The 18,082-nt window shown below is 38.0% G+C and overlaps 1 protein-coding gene across 1 annotated transcript; it reads left to right on the forward strand.

Moving 5' to 3' along the window:
- Positions 1–514: 514 nt before the first annotated feature.
- Positions 515–18,073, forward strand: LOC105394060 (cilia- and flagella-associated protein 65). The gene is made up of 26 exons (XM_048623688.1): positions 515–736; positions 912–1,134; positions 1,255–1,409; positions 1,621–1,740; positions 1,906–2,182; positions 2,260–2,341; positions 2,465–2,636; positions 2,956–3,062; positions 3,142–3,274; positions 3,557–3,720; positions 4,015–4,182; positions 4,580–4,646; positions 4,747–4,917; positions 5,137–5,325; positions 5,550–5,626; positions 5,724–5,994; positions 6,082–6,321; positions 6,751–6,918; positions 10,070–10,213; positions 10,757–10,872; positions 13,431–13,550; positions 16,788–16,920; positions 17,082–17,219; positions 17,411–17,535; positions 17,721–17,843; positions 17,918–18,073. Exons 1-26 carry the CDS (start codon positions 605–607, stop codon positions 18,018–18,020), a joined length of 3,918 nt encoding a protein of 1,305 aa, XP_048479645.1. The 5' UTR covers positions 515–604; the 3' UTR covers positions 18,021–18,073.
- The last annotated feature ends 9 nt before the right edge of the window (positions 18,074–18,082 follow it).

An 18,082-nucleotide genomic window follows, 5' to 3' on the forward strand; every position in this document is an offset into this window, starting at 1 on the left:
TAGGCATTAAAAAAAATATGACAGGTTTTGATGTGACGTTGTTTGGACGTTGTAGGTCTATGGATAGACGTGTAACCAAAGAGTATGTAAAAGCTGACGCCTGTCATTTTTTTCTTTTTTATTGCCCATATATTTTTATAGAGACGATGGAAAAAGTCCTGAAGTGCCATCATATCCCCGTTTTGTGAAACTTGAAATGTTTTTATTTTTATAAAATTACTGACGCATAGGAAAAATCTGAGATTTTTTTAGGATGATACGGAGGGTTATTCCTATCATTAGAAAAATTATGAGCGTTGTTCAATTTTTTCAGACATAGCCTATTATTTAACATTGTTTCCTAATATACACATTATTTAAATTAAATGTATAAGGTATAATATAATTTCAGACACCGCTACGGGGCCTCACATTTTATCACTTGCCACAAGTGTGAATGTTTATTCAGTGCATTAACCAAAGAGTAAAGTAGCATTAACTCATTGTTTACTTTGTCTATGGGTGTCGACTTGTGAAAAATATGGCAGTTGTTTTTAAATTTGATAAATGATAAAGGTTGTTTGTCGCCGATTTGTGAATAAACAAACAACTTTAACTGCACACAATGCATTGTGCCTTGAATTATATAAACCCTTTCATAGACGACAATGTAAACGATCTTAAAACAATAGATTTCGGATTAGTTCCGGTAGATTCCATTGTGGAAAAGTCTATTTTTATACGAAACGTATCAAATGTGAGTTGAAATGGTTTGTTTATAGAACCCCACAAGTAAGTTAAGCAATATAATTATTGTGATGATTGTGTCTCCAGTGGTGACATCGAACAGACTAGCCTAGAATTCCACCAGGATCCAGCAGTGGACGATACCAGGCCTATGATTAATGCAATTCATCTTTCCCTACCAACAGGAGCCCGTAACATACCGCGTATCAGAGATGTACGTGTTGAACGACGTAGACCACGTATTCGACACATCACTAGTGAGCTCGAGCGCGGTGGCTCCGGACGATACTGCGCGAGTCAGCGTGGTCTTCCGTCCCAAGATCCCTAATCAGAGCTACACGGAGTATTATACCGTTGATTGTTCTAAGGGCAATAATTATAGGCTTACCGTTACTGGCTCTAGTTTTGGTGAGTACCTACTACCAAAGGTACGGTTGCAATTTATTTATAAATTTTGCTAGGTACTTTTATAAATCTATGTCGATGTAAGGTTCTTCATTTAATATAATTTTGTTAAACATACTGCAGGGCCGAAAGTGGAGATAAGTAAAAAACAAGTGAATTTCACTATTCACAAGAATTCCAATGACCTTCGGATGGAAGTGATAACGCTCGTCAACCAATCAGCTATGGACACCACGTATCAGTGGCTCCTTCCACTGAGCGGCCGCGGCTATTTTCAGGTACGAGTATGACCACGTAGTATTTAAGTAACTAAAGTACTTACCTAGTACGAAAATGATAGTGTTAACTAGCTAATTATTAGGTTCCTGAAAATATGAGTTTCTCCTACTAGTCCTCGCTGCACGGCACCGCTACGACGGGACGTCGATAAACTCCTATGACTTACAATAATAAATGCTGGTTTCAGGCATCGACTCTTTCTTCTTTCAGATATCAACAGGTTCTTGCGGAGTCATAAGGGCTAATGAAAGTATAGTGGCGTCGTTGATATTCACCGGAAGTGCTCTAGGGCTTTACACGGCTGAATTAGTCTGTCTAGTTTTGCACCAGGTAAGACACGAGCCTTACACAGTATTACCTACACACACAATAATAATAGTACCTAGTTAACATAGGGCATAGGTTAGGTGTACCTACCTACTAACTGGGTATACTTACGTAGTTACTACGAATACTTTACCACCAGTGATTTTGCCATTTGTCGAAAATTTTCAGGAACCATTATTCCTGAACGTAATGGCATTGGTCATCCTCCAAGGACATCCAACCCACCCAATAGAAGACCACATACTCCAGACCCGCTACAGAAGTAGATCCGCTCACTATATGGAGAACAGTTTGAATCGGTTAACCCACATCCCTGCTGCTTCAGTATGTGAAAGGTATCTTGACTTTGGCACAGGCAGTGTGACGGATATCACGCTGAATAGATCGCAGGTTTTGTGTGTCACAAACCATCAAGACGAGGAAGGATTCTTGCAGTGGATGCCAGGTGAGACCCAGGGATTTCTAATCTCAATCATTCAGTAAAGTTAAAAAATTAAATATAAAGTTTATTTGAATTTACAGACCCAGAGAATGTTTTCATTGTCGACCCGATAGAATTGATCATACCGCCAAAAGAATGCAGACAATTTACTGTAAGATTTAGGTAGGTAACTAAAAGTTCTCAAACCTACGTTATCTCTTGTATAATAGTTAGTAGAACAGATGAGAATGATGTAACTTCTAACTCAAGACATGCAGTCTTCTGTAATCTTCCACACTTTTCCAGGCCTAAAGTCCCCGAAGACGTATACGGCTACATCATGTTTGGAGACTACCAGCAGAAGGTCGTGTCTGAAGAAGACGTCAAGTACAAACACAGCTGGTTCCGCATCCCCTGTGTCGGCAACACCTGGTCACGTTGCACTGATTGGCCTACTCAGTGCGATTGTCCCACAGAGGTAATGACTGGTTGCTTGGTAAAAGAGTTGTCGTTGTTTGTCCTGACAGAGTTTCAGAGGGTTTATGCCAACTTCCGCCATTTCTTTACACACATCTGTAATCAAATCTGTGAGTATTTATTGCAATAAACTTAATAAAATCGGTACAAAATTATGCTGCCGATTATTTATAGAAGGAAAATCCAGAGCTCTTATACTGCACTGACTAGTGCAGTGTAAGAGCTCTGGATTTTCAACATTATCTACCACACCATTAGACCATGAAAGCATCACTATTAGTGTGAGCGGGTTCTGAAGACAAGTTTTATATTACTTCCAGATAGTTCTGCCACCAACGGTTCCTACCAGAACGTCTTTTGCCAACTTCAGTCTGTCAAACAAACTGGAATCACCGATGCATTTCAAGTTCTTGGCTCCTGCGGAGACGTGAGTCTTTTTTGTGACACATTTTCGTTGAGATACTGTTTATCTTACACAGATCATTATATTAAACAATAACTTTCAGCAACTTTGCTATAATGCCGATGTGTGGAATAGTACACAGCCGCGGTTGGCAAATTATAACCGTAGCCATGGAGGCAAAGACTGCTGGAGATTACAATGAGAACTGGGATCTCGTCATTAATGGTATCGAAAATGTAAGCAATGTATCTCAATAAGCATAAGGCACTTCGTTATACTTATGAACGGCCGTCATTTCCGGACTAATAGAATCGTTTCACTCTTCGCCTAGTTCCAACATATAGCCAATGCCGAAGAACCAGAAAGATGTAGGATATGTAGTGACTGAATTAGCTAAGTCTAGAAGCCTAACATACTACTAGTCAGTACTTAAATTTATTCTCTTTGACTACTAGTAGTATAGACCATTATGTATTCCCGATGATGATTTATCAGACATCCTCTCACCACCCACTCAGATCCGCATACGCCTAGTGGGCGCCGCGCAGGCGTGCTCTATAGCGGTGATGTCGCACGGCTACGAGCCGGCGGCGGACGCCATGAGCGAGTTCCCGCCGACCGTCACCGGCTGCGTGCACTACTGCTGCACCTACATACACAACTTGACCAGGATGTTTGTACAGTGAGTATATAAGTATAGCCTCAAATGTACTTTATAGACAGCCGGCGCACACTGCACTGGGCAGTCAGCGCACTGGAGCTATTCTGAAAGGATTATTATTTCATTGCGGTTACAATCCCCAGACCAGCTCTAGTGTTTTTACCGAAACGCCATCAAAGAGACCACATTAGAGTCAGGAGTTACCATGTATCAGGGAATACGCCGTTCCCACAGGGGTGAAGACTCTACTCCTAGTTCAATATACAGAGGCTCACTTTCACTCGCTTTATTACAATAATAGAAAATTTATTACAGTATCAGAGTACTAAACCACGTTGATTGGCTGGGCGCGGACGAGGGTGGCTCCTTGATACTGAGCCCGAGAGAGATCATACCTTTCCGCTGGTGGTTCTTCCCCAAAACACCCGATATGATCTACAGCACTCTCACCGTCATGACTGCTATGTGTTTGATTAATAACAGGTAAGAAACTGTTTATAAAAATATTGTAAAAAAACATGAATGAGGTATCATCATCAACAACCACACCTTAACAACAAGGTCAAGGGCGTACCCAGGTAGGAGCAGGGGGGGGGCAGCTGCCCCCCCCTAGAAGATAGAATAAACGTAAATTTTCCTGCCAAGTGGGAATTAAAAACGTGTTACTTACTGTGCGCAATATGAAGTGTTGGAAACAAAGTACTTATCTTTTCTTTTTAGTCAGATATTTTGATTTAATATTCTTTTATCTATAATGTTTCAATATAACCCGACCGACCATCATCTCGGATCAGGTATGAGCTGCCCCCCCTCTAGCTGAAATCCTGGGTACGTCCTTGAACAAGGTTCAACCTTAATTTTTAAATATACTAACTTCCAGGCCTGTTGGTGTACCCATTGATTACTTGGTTAAAGTGTGCGGCTTTTCCGAATATCCGGAACTAAAGGTTAATTGTTTCACATAAATTATATCTTCCGTTACACTAAGCTGTTCGTAGTCTCCACCCGTGATTTATCTATTTATTATAAAGTCCTATTTCTTCCTAGGTGCTTCCAAAAACATCTAACCTACACGACGTGGTAGTGGGAGAGCAAGCGTCAGTCACCATCACTCTATATAACCGTTCTGCATGTTTCTTTACATCGAAGTTATATGCTGAAGTCAAAGGGTTGGGCGATGATCATACGAAGGATCGACTTGAGATTGTTCCGGCTATTGTGAGTGAAACAGAGTAACTTATAAGAGCCCTTTTTGTCGGTTGGCCTTTACGTTTGACCGTGGAAATCCTGAATGGTAATTTATAGTAAACCTTACCTTATCTATCTGAGTTAAGTATTTAAGGGAAGGTTTTCCATTTATAGTTTTTTTATTTTATTAAATTGTGCTACACCAGTTTTAACGACATCATAATTTTAGCGCTTCTTTTTCTTCCACAGAACAGTATGAAGCCATCAAATTATGTTCGTATAAAGCTAACAGTAACACCGAATGGTGCGGGCCCGAGACAGGTCGATGTAAAGTTCAAGGTGCTTTGTCGAGATGAGAATGACGAGATCATCGAAATACAACCCATCACTACGAAGATTCACACACTCTGGTATGATGGGATTTATCCAACCTTCAAGGCAAGTGTGAAAATATTTTTTTATGTAATTAGGTACCTATTATATTAATCAATCAACGTATGTACCAGATCCAGCTGCACGACACCATTATCGACGTAGACATACTAGACATCATTATATCTCGATTCGCGATATAGACGGCTTGCTACAGTCCCTCCTTTCATTGCATACTAGTACTTGAGATATTTAATGGAGTTCCCTTGATTGAATGTTGATTTTTTCAGGTTAAACGAGCCATATCGGTGAAGTGCCCAATAATTTTAAGTAACCACTGTGTTTGGAACATCACTAATGTGGAAGCGTAAGTCACTTTACTTGTTCTCTGTCTACTCTCTCAATTGCCTACCCCCAAAATTACCGTGCTTTCTTTCTTCTACAATCCCAAAATCTATTTCCAGTTTCAACCAAGCCCTAGAAGACTGCAGACCACACCAGCCATTCGACGTAGACATTTTTGCCCCAGACCTATGCATCTACTCGGGGAATGTCCATCTAATATTCGTGTTAGGCTGTGTGTACCGAGTACCAGTCGCTTGGAACTTGAGACGGGAGAAGATATGTGACTGCCCGATGGTTGTGGTGCAAACAGGGATCTCTACGTTCGAGAAACGACATAACTGTGTTCACAGGGATATGGTTGAGCTGTCGCCGATGTCTGGGATTGTTTCTGTAAGTTTTTGAAAATTTGCTAAGTAGGTTTTTGACACCTACTCAGTTTTTAAAGCGTCCGTGACTTTTTGCTATTTATTATTGCAGGTGGACAACCCTGGATTGCTACACTTGAAATTTAAATATCTAGAAAAGGGTAACCACAAGCTTTGTTACATACTAACAATGCCTAACGACAGGACGATAAACTTGTACGTGAACATATTTGCGCACTCAATATCCAAAGGCATACTGACTCCACTGAGGAGACTTGCCGATACATCGGAGTATCTGACTATACTGGACTGTGGCAGAGTACCGGTCAATAACCTGGATCCTGTTGTGAGGGTAAGAGAAGAGAATAGTTTTGATAAATCCATGCAAGTTAAGTTCATTCGCCACTGGTATAACTAATTAGGACAATTTCCATGTTCCGGTAAATTTTGTGCGCTCTTATGTTACTTAACAATCGTAGACGTAAAGTTAGGGACCAAAATGTTAGTCATCTGCGCATTTATGCAATAGATGGATACCAATGCCTACATTCCTAGCATTTCAAAGGGTTTTAAAATGCCTTCTGCGATTTAGTCAAGTCACATGATCTGATCTATCTATGTATTTGTGTAGATAGCTATATCAGCAGTAGAATACCCATATTATAGGCTCTGCCTAGTTAAGATCAGATGGCCGTGTCATCATCACGACCCATTACGTCCCCACTGCTGGGCACGGGTCTCCTTAAAATGAATACACACATATTATTATTATTATTCCCAGCTAGCCTGGCTCTACAACCCGACAGACGTGTTCACAACATGGCGTCTGCTGAGAGGCAACTCGTCCGAGCCGGGCATCCGCTGCATGCTTCACTTCGCCGAGGTGGCGCCGCTGGGGAGGCTGGCCATACCGTTCGCGTTCTTTCCTACTGAGATGATTGATTATGAGGTAAATATGAGGTTTTGAGTCGCCACTAACTATCGCTTTGAGGATTATAGTCGTTAGCGTATACCTACTTATGTTATTGTATCACCATCTCCGTTTTGAGCTGTCGTACCGAGGCGAGGTTAGGTAAATACTTTCCGCATTCACATTGAAATGGTAGGTTTTTGACGAAAGACACGTAGAAAAAACTTCTTTATCAGACAAATTAATAAAAGTTTGGTATATGGAGGATCCGAGCTTACAAAGCTGAGATGTAATTTTTATTCTATTCTATTCTGAGAGGGGACGAAGTTCCTGTACGTGGCTCTCTCGAGTGAAACCTTTGTACTTATCCCCTTGATTTCAGCTCAGCCAGCCTAGCTCCCAAGTAAACTGGAGTAGCAAGCCTGGGTGTCGCAATAGCTGAGATGTTAAAACTATATAGCAATAGGGAATATGCGTATTTTTTTAAAATACTTTTATTGGATAGTTTTACATCACTTTATTATAGTAAAAAAAAATTCAACGCCAAAATAAGTAATTTAAGGTATTTTAAAGAAAGTTAAAAAATTACAACCATCACGACCACTTTGAAATTCCCGTCAGGATGGCGGGCTGTCGTGACGTCATAATCGTTTAATTTCACGTCTCAGAATAATGAGTCCCGTCAGTCGGCATAGATTTTTTACCTAATCAAGTAATCACAGAGTACTTTTGTATTTTCAACAAACCAATGTTGTCATGGTAACAAACGAAAAAGGAAGTGTATAAAGTGTGATCAGTGGCTGTTTTGTAATGGTAATAAAGTGTGACCAGTGGCTGTTTTGTAATGGGAGCTCGTAAATAGCTGCTAGTAGCTCTTTTGAAATGGAAGCGCGCAAACCAGAGGACCTTTGTACACAATATTACGCTATTATGGCAATATGAATATAAAGTAATATTTGTATTGTATGTAAGTACTTACTGTAACTTTGGTTCTCAGTAAGAGAGACTAGGGTTAGTGGGTCTATCTATTCTATTATCTGTGGGGGTGTAAGAACCTGCACCTGGCTCTCTTGAATGGAACCATTGTGCATATCTCAAAGGTCTAAACCCCCTTATCTAAACTATCGAATAAGAGTATAAAAATATATACATCATGCGCTTACTTCGGAATTCGGCGACTAAAGATACCTTGCAGCTAGTATATACCAGTTTATGCCAATCAATACTCTCATATTGCATTAGATGCTGGGGAGGTTCACATAAAACTAACATGATTGCTTTAGAAAGAGCGCAAAGATCAATTTTAAAAGTAATGCTTAAGAAACCTTTTCGATACCCTACCACAGCCCTTTACAAAGAAATCAATGTCCTAACTATCAGAAAACTATTTATCTTCCAAGTATCACTTTCCCAACACCAACAAATTATGAACTTGCCAACCTACAGCCAGATGACAAGCCAAAGAGTATTTAGATTAGTTCCTATCACCGCTAGAACAGTCTTCGCTCAAAGATTCGCACCTTTCCTACATCCCTATATATACAACAAAATATATAAACAGTGCAACCTGAAAGACCTCAATAAGAAAGAAGCAAAAATAACTATTATTAACTGGCTACTTACTCTAGATTACGAAGAAACAGAAAACATTCTATGCATCCCTAAATAGTTACCTACATAAGAATATATTAAGTATTATATTTAAGTATTTGTACATTTTCAACTTATTTATTAATATTATATATACTGATATTTATGTATATTTTTCATTTTTCTTCTTAGTATATATTTCAACACTACACTATTATACAAAGAACTTTATATTCTACCTATTTCATAGGATCTACATACTTATAGGTATTTTATACTATTTTATAAAATTACATTGTTTTTGTTAACCATTGACGGATTTTATGTTATGTTTAAATTTTATTTAACTTAGTTATTTAAGTTATTTTAGTTTGGTTTTTACTTACTATTCATTTTCTACCGTATGATTTGTATCTTAAATGCTAACCAAATATACTACTTTCACCCTAATCTTACTCAAAATGTTGACAACAAGCCACCTGTTCTCAAATGTTACTGTCTGCCTACTGGTTACTCACGGCACAGGCTTAGCCTAGTGTGAGAACCCCAGCTACCATAGTTTTTTTAATCTGGTCCAAATAATTTATAACTGTTTTATATTCATAATATTTATTAAGATAACCTGTGTAAATTTTTTGGTTAAATAAACATTTTTCATTTTCATTTTTCATTTTCATATGCATATTCCCTAATATTTGGGCACACGGCTCTCGACTTTTCAATAGTCTTTGCTGTCCTTTTCCGCAGCTGGCCACAGTTTACTCGTTCATACTGCGTAATAAATTTAATGTGTCCAGTTCTTCTGATTACGAGAATTCTTCCATAACTTAATTTAGAAAAAAATAACAACTTTTGAAATATACTAACGACTGCCATTATAACCTAAAAGTAGAAAGAGCAACTTGTGTCATGTTCATGTCATAATACTTACAATACAAATGTAATTTTATTGTGTTGCAATATGCAGCATATTTGAGTGGCTCGTTGACTAGCGAATGGCTGTTTACGCCTCATTACAATAGAACAACTAGTGGCAGCCCATACACTACCAACAAAAAATATAAAAAGTCCTAAACTTTGCCACAGAGTAGGTAATATAGTAGTAAACTTTGCAAACAAACAAGCATATCAAACAAGAAGTGGAGAGGTTATAGGAGGCTAGGATCTACTCGTATTGGAAGAATGTGATCCATCGTATCTGATCACAACGAGCATCACAAATACTCGGTGACATTAACATTTCTTTGTTTACACTTGACATTTATTTAACTATACGCAAACGCAAAGAAGTTATTATTCTGAGATTGATATATAAAGAATTATGACGTCACATCCGCCCTAAGAAAATGGGTGACGTTTCTCGGAAGTTAGAATTTACCGAAGTTTTTTTGTACTTTTCAACTTCATTTACTTGCTCAAAAATAAATTATAATCAAAAATAATGATGGAGTCGTAGTAATGAAACAACAAAGTTTATTATAAATAATATTTGACCTTTATTTGAACCACTTGCATATTCCCTATTATTTCCCGAGATTTCTAACGGCAATCTAATCAATCAAGTACACTCTGAAAATTTCAAAGAGCCATGTTTTTCCAGGTAGTATTCTCATGTTCATTCGGCTACGACATAGTTCAGATGGTGGTGCGCGGGCAGGGCGGGCTGCCCGGCTGTCTGGAGACCAGGCTGGACTTGCCGAGCTTCACGCCGCAAATCATCAGGAATGCGTGGAGGACCGATGTTGTACGTATGTTTTAGTTTATAGAGAATTTCTAGCACGTTTCATAAAACAACATAAGGCCGTATTGAGAATGAAAGCTGTATACTTATAAGCGCATACTTTATTCCAGCTTTATCAGCGCTGGTTCGGTAAAGTATGAAAAAGTAAGAGTTTATAAGTTTCCAACTTTATTTCTGTATACGGAATTGATTGCAATAAGCCGGTTTAAATCGGATTTGAGCTTACTGCTTTGGTCAATTTATGGTCGAAGATAACAAGGTAAAATATGCGGTAGTAAATAGAGAGTAACCCCTTGGAATAATCCTTACTTAATATTATAAATGCGCAAGTAACTGTGTCTGTCTGTCTGTCTGTTACTCTTTCACGCCAAAACTACTGAACGGATTTGGATGAAATTTGGTATACATATGGTCTAGACCCTGAGAAAGAACATAGGCTACTTTTTATCCCGGAATTCCCACGGGAAAACTTTTTAAGGCGAAGCGAAGCTCGCGGGCAACAGCTAGTTATATATAGTTTTGAAATAACAATATACTTGGTTTCAGGTATACTTATCCAAAGAAAGCTTCGTCCTGCCGACAATGCCGACGCATTGCCTGTCCAGAGATATTGTAGCTATTTGCAACGATACAGATTACACTATGAGATTTATCTGGTTGCCGTAAGTTTAAACAGCCATCCATGTCCCTGGTCTTCCTTAACTAAGAACCAAACCACGAACTATGCTGCCCAAAACTTTAACGGTATTTGTTCAATCTTTGTTTATCGTGAACCAACTTATCTGTTGCAATCCGATGATAATCCGTTTAATCCTACTTTTAATATTATAAACGCGAAAGATTGTAAGTTAGTTATAGTGTGGCAAGTTACTTGGCGACCCTCCTTGCGGGGTGAAAGAAGTGGCGGGGGCGAGGTAGCACGACATGCTACACACGTAGAAAAGTGTGCCCGGATTGATCTCGCGATAGCTTGTAACTATTTCTGACGTACAGTTCTCCCATATTAATAATGCGCATGCAAATCTTCGCAAACTGTCGTATTCCCGGAAACACCCGAATCAGTGCCTTAAACAAAGCACTTGCATTTTGATCCTTGTTCGAAAGAAATAGTAGTCAATATCATGTGACACATAATCGAAAACAATTTGGGCGGCCGGTGGCTGTCACCGATCAGTCAAGGGTCTCAAGGTCAAGATCAATATTACTTTTGTGGAATTATAAAGAGCTGCAATTACACATCGTTCTTGTTATTTTTTTCAAATGTGAATTTAATTTCAACTTTAATTATTTTTGACGATGCCATATTATGAGGCACATTTAAGAATAAAATATGCGTCACATTGATAGACTTCACTTTGCCAATAAAGCCACACCCAAAAGACCAAGTTTGTAATTGTAATATTATTGTGAATGATCAGCGCTGTAAATACTTTTGAACTGAGATTTTAATGTAAACATTTTTATTAATGTGAAATAATCAGTGCTTAAATACTTTTGAACTGGGATTTCAATTTTTTTATATAAACCTGTGTTTGAAATCCATTTCTCCTTATAATATAAACCTTGTGTTATTCAAATCTTCTTTCATCCATCTTTACATCAGCTTCAGTAAGACACTTGAAAAGTACCTACTGTAACATTTTAGAACTAAATTTTAATATTATGGAATATTATGAATTATCGAATCAAATTTCGTTACTGATAAATCAATTATCTCTTTTAGCACCAATTACATAATTCTACTAAAATTTCATGAAGAAAATGCACTTAACCACTCTAAATACATAATTTTTCTAACGCTCGGGAATACGACCGTTGCCGAACAATGACGAAGATTTCTATGTGCATTATCAATTTTGGGGAACTGTAAGTAAAATTTTATTCTATGAGTGTTCCCGTAAATGTCATATTTAGCTTAAAATTTATAGTTTGACAGCATTAAAATTTGGATGTTTACCTTCAGAATATCTACCAATTTGAATTTATTTATGTAAAAGTGTTTTATTTTATAAATCAATTTCCATGTCACTTTCATGTTCACTCTCTGTTTGAACTTGTTCATCGTCGTCGTCATCCTCATCTTCATCATCGTTTTCATTAACTTCAATTATAAATCTAAGACAAAAACCAAAAAACATTATACCTACTTTGAAGTATAATGTACTAGAGTACGCCAGTCATATTAGTTCAGTGTACACCTATAATATTTTATGTTTAATTTACATTAAATTATAAATAAACAATAACATATCTGTCCAATACATCGTCAAATACTCTATCAGATTTATAATATTCGTCTTAATTTTTTATGACATGGTCGTCACAATTTCTCCACTTTTCAGGCGAATAATTAGAGAAAAGCAACTCAAAGTCTTTTATCTCTTTATCTAAGTCAGAGTCAATCGACGTTCTTGCGAGCTCGCCTTTCACGTACCCCCAAACAAGTTCAATAGGATTTAATTCCAGGTGGTATGGGGATAGGCGAAGCACGATATGACCATTTTCTTTCAAAATTTCATCAATTTTGTAATTTTTCTCTGTGTTTTGCTCATTAATTACTTTCATTAAATCACATAAATTTTGGTTGCTTTCCTAGTTACAAGAACTGACAACTGACGCACTGTCATATGGACTCTTCGTCTTTGTTGTTTACTTTTTTGTATCTGACTGCGCAGTACCAACCTTTAGCCGCGTAGCATGACTGATCCGGTACGCTGTTCTACAAGAAGCCCCTATATTGAGACATTATACGATTTGTTGTTTTTAACGTTATTTTGTTGACGAATTATAGATACCTAATAATAATATAATGATAATATTAAAAAGGCCTCAACACTCTTCCTAAGACTAATGGTCTCAGGATCAGTGATCTCATGTGGGTCGCACTCAAATTATGACAGACTATATAAGACATGTGGCCGCCTCGGCTGCGCGGCCGAGACTGCCGTAACAATGACATGCAGTGCACGCGTTGCCCTTCCCCGCTACCCTCCCGCTACCCGCTGTCGTCTTGGGTACCTCGTCCCCTCCGCGTCTTTCACCCCGCAAGGAGGGTCGCCAAGAAACTTGCCAATCTATAGTTACTGTTTCACGCAAAAACTACATAACGGATTTTGACAAAATTTGGAATGCTTGAAGCTGACAATCCGGATTAGCACATAGGCTACAAGTATCTTGCGGGCAGGTCATAATCATCAATAAGATATATTTGGTATTCCAGTGAGCGCATAGCCAACATAGTGAACGTAGTGATGACGCCGTGCTGGGGCGTGCTTCAGCCACGGGCGAAGGAGTGGATCACCATGACCGTATATACTCTGCAGGAGCCCGCCACCTTCACGTTAGTACCTACTACTCATGCGAATTAACTCGCCAACAAGAACCAGGGGTCACGCCGGGTACGCCAAAGCTAGTTAATATGACCTCTGGTTTTTGACAGTCAGGTGCACAGCTAAGGGCCAAATTCACGGGTTGCATAGAAATCTAAGTTTTATTAAACTACGATTTCATTAATCACGATTGCCGATTTCGTCTAACTGCGTTTAGAGTAACCTGAAATTCATCGGTTATATTTTAATCTCGTTTACGTCACCGGTGTTTCAGCTACAGACGAGCCAGCAACACTGAAATGCGTTTAGTTATTGCGTCGCGCCGTACATATTTTTTGCGTATTTTGATTTCGAGCAATGGAGTAACAAAACGTTTTGACACATTATAAAACAAAAAAATAATATATGTCGTTGTCAAAGCGTTGTTATTTGCTCAGTGGTTCGTTTATGACGTTTGACAATGACAGCTTTCTATAACTGCGTTTAGCAACGCTAACTGGCCAATTTATAGCAGTTACAGCCATGGAAGTAATAATACAACAGGAATGCGCACTGCACCGAAAAAACGAGCCGACAGAAATAGTCAGCACGGAGCCCTCCATCTCTTTCTATTTTTGGTGACCATAATTTTAGGTAATTCATGAGACATCACTTCTAATCTATCATGTCGCGAATAGGTGTCGATGGTCTCAAAGTCACCTATTATTCGAATAATTCGATTGCGATGTAGGGACGAATGTATTTTGGTGATATGACAATTGAGTAAACAAATGGGGTGAAGGTGAAATTTGTATAGATGTGTTGTTGCAGCGCAAACTGCAATGTAATGTTGATATGTTTTTTTTCCATATCAATTAGATATTCCCAAGGTTTAAACTAGCAACAACAATCTGTCTTTTTACTAAATTCTACTAAGATGGACTGGTTTTAATAAGAGGGTTAGGATTGACGTAAATAATAAGATGAGCGAAATCAAACAACACACATTTTTATAATAAGTATAATACAAGTAAATAAAATTAAGTTGGGTGTAGTGTTGACAAGAAAGTGTCAAAACAGGTTAACATTAAACGCAACTATGTACCTAAAACGTGTTTACTCTTTGGGTGTTCCGTTTACATAGTCTAGTTGATGAAAATCATAAGATTTCAAAAAAAATATGTCAACCTAAGTGCTTCCGCCGGTTTTAAGCTTGATAAATTATCTTATAATACTCATATCTATCACCAAAAAAATCAACAGCTCATAACTCTTTACCAGCCTTATAAGATAACAGCCACAATAATACCTAATGATACTTAGGTATAAAATAAAATAAAAAGTTGAATGAAACAGGTCCTAATTTATGGAAAGTGATTCAAAAGTACGAATGAATGGTCACCCTAACCATAACGTCTCTCACAACAGTATAAACGTCATCCGTCATCTTGACAACTTCGGTCTTGTCGTAAAGTATTTAGAAAAACTACCAATATTTTTTATGAAATTATTATTCATACAAATACCAAATATTTCATAAAAATTACATGTTTATAATGATTTATTACAAATTTGTTTTTGAAAATGATACGAGGGCAGGTCAATAAGTCCGTGACTTTTTGAAGAAAATACTGGTTTTTGGATAATTTTATTTTTTATTTTTCAACGCAGTCTCCTTTGAGCACTATACACTTTGTCCAACGTTTCTGCAATTTTTTTATGCCTTCCAAAAAATGAGGTTTCTCGAGGTCATCAAAATACCCACCTTGGCCTTCTTTGGCGCCGATTCACCCCGAGAAACCCACTGTTTAGACTGCTGTTTGGTCTCTGGTGTGTTGTGGTGGATCCACGTTTCATCCACGGTTACAAAACGGCGCAAAAACTCGTCCGAATTTCGGTTGAACTACGCCAAAGACTCCTCTGCGAAGTTGTCATTCGGTTGCGTTTGTGAGCAAACGCGGCACCCATCTTGCGGAAAGCTTTTTCATACCCAAGTGATCATTCAAAATTGAAACCACTGAGCCACGTGATATCCCTGTGGCTTCCACTATCCCTCTCACTTTCAATCTCCGATCGGCCAACACCATGTCGTGAATTTTTTCAATCATTTCAGGTGTAGAGACCTCAACTGGGTGCCATGGACGTCCGGCATCTTCCGTACTTGTACGGCCAGTACGGAATTCAGTAAACCACTTTTTACCATATATATTGATGGTGCAGAGTCCCCATAATCTTTATCAAGCTTAGCCTTGGTTTCAGTGATGGTTTTTTTCCGCAAAAAATCATGCTTAGTGAGCACACGAAATTCAGGTTTTTCCATTATGTTTTTAAATCACGCGGTAGTTGCCAAGAACGGGTGTAAAACACCAACCAAGTGACGTTACTGGTCCAAATATTGACAGATATCAACTGACAGTTGCCTGTTGACAGGAGCAATGTTGTTCTTTCAGTTAAGTGGCGGGAAATTATAAAAGTCACGGACTTATTGACCCGCCCTCGTATGATATACAGTAGTCTATGAGTTAATTTAATATTTTTTTTGCATAGCTCTCTTCGTAAAAAATCTACTAAAGTTTACACAACTAAATCCTGGCAATTGTTAGAAAGAGAGGAAGGGCTCTGTGGTAACCCTCTCTATCGGCTCGCGGCCTCTTTCACTTTAAATATAAATCTTAAGGTGAATTGGTTAGGTCTATTTTTGTTTGCATCATTTTGGTGAGTCATCATCATGCAGATTCCTGTTGTATTATTACTTCCATGGTTACAGCTGTAACTGCGTTTTGCTCTAATCTTAGTTAATATTGGTCGGTGAAAATCGAAATGAGCGTATAAGCTCGTTTAGAGCATAAACTGCGTTTCCGATCCTTCTAACGACGTTTAATTACTTCGGTGAATTTGGCCCTAATTTGCACGAGTAGTAGACCTTCAGTAGTCTTTATTTATTAATTAAATATGGATAGTCTTCTTCTTATCGTGTCGGTGGCTAACGCAAAGGATTGTCATCATTGTCGCTATCACCTCAAATAGGCTATATCCCTACAAGTGTGTATGAAGACACGTAGAACGTAGAGAAAGCGAAATAAGTATGCCAGGATCGTGGCACATACATATTTCAAAAGAATCACTAGATGAAATACTCATAAGGTTAAACTCCCGTCGATTTATCTTGTCCTTACTTGGTAGTTTGAGCTAGGTACTCATCCACTCCAAAGCTGGTACAGCGTATGTAAAACAATGACTGCAAATTCTATTTGCTCCGATTTTTCTAGAACGACTGTCGCGTGCGAAATATTGAATTTGACAGCGCGACGCGAGTACCAACAGAATGAGACGTTGAGGAGGGTCAAGATGGAGAAAATCAACCAGGAATTTATCATTACTGAGAAAGGATTGTTTTATATGGTTAGATAAAATTATATCTTGTCATTGAAGGAAATTGAAAGTGATCCTTGTTACCTACCTCCAATTTTTTTTTTTATTTCACCTCCAAACATACGCAATAAGTACAGATCTTATCAGATAAAAAAATACATTTTCAAATATTATTACAAAATTTCTTACAGGATTTAAACGAATGTCCACCTTACGTCCTAGACTTAGAGAAGCCTCAGCCGTTTCACTTGGCGCTGAGTGTGTCCGTTAGCTCTAAGGGACAAAGGGACGGATACACCAGAATGTTAGTGGCACAGATGTGGGAACAGGTAAGTTTTATTGCTTTTATATTTTGTACTAAATATGAATGCGGTTTGCAGATATGAAAACAAGTACATAGGAAATAATAATCAGTTTAGGCGGTTTTTAGCCACTACAACTTATAGTTATAGTAAAGTATTTAGAGTTTGAAGAATATAATTATTATGTAAATTATGTTATTAAAAATGTATGTTTTCAGACCCCACCCTATGATTTATTGTCTTCGGATATAAATGATATGACAGCGTACAGCGGTGGTGGCCACGTCAACTCAAACAACCTACCAATGACGGATATCATCAGAATCATGGATCAAATCATTTGGTTAGTCACATTTATTTATGTGGAGCATAAAGCCCATTGTGCTGAGTAACTGATTGTTGTCTGATAACTCTCGGATCGTATTTAATATTCCGAGCAGGCTCACTTAGTAAATAGTCTGCTTTTCTATAGGATATATCAACAGTGGTTTATTATCAGATTATAATAAATAACAATTTTCTTACCAGGGACGCGCTTCATAGCAAACTGTTTCGGGATAAAGTCAACTTTTACGCTAAGGAGGAGATTCCCACATATCATCAACTAGTGCAAAAACTACAGTCCGAAGTTAAACCAAGACTAAGCAGACGGTACGTTACTAACCATACTGAGACTATTAAGTATTACTCTTTATTCTGTAACTAAGTTTTTATTTTTATTTTAGTGTGACCTCGGGCATATGTGATGCGATCGTCAACAAAGCGTTGTTTCACGTCTACAACCTTCACCCGAAAGAAGATTCTAAGATGAAATTTGTTGAGTTATAATACTGTTATGTTTAGCTTAATATACATATAATAAACGCGCATACATAATTTAATGTTTGTTT

Source organism: Plutella xylostella, chromosome 10, assembly GCF_932276165.1.
Source record: "Plutella xylostella chromosome 10, ilPluXylo3.1, whole genome shotgun sequence".
Classification (NCBI taxonomy): domain Eukaryota; kingdom Metazoa; phylum Arthropoda; class Insecta; order Lepidoptera; family Plutellidae; genus Plutella; species Plutella xylostella.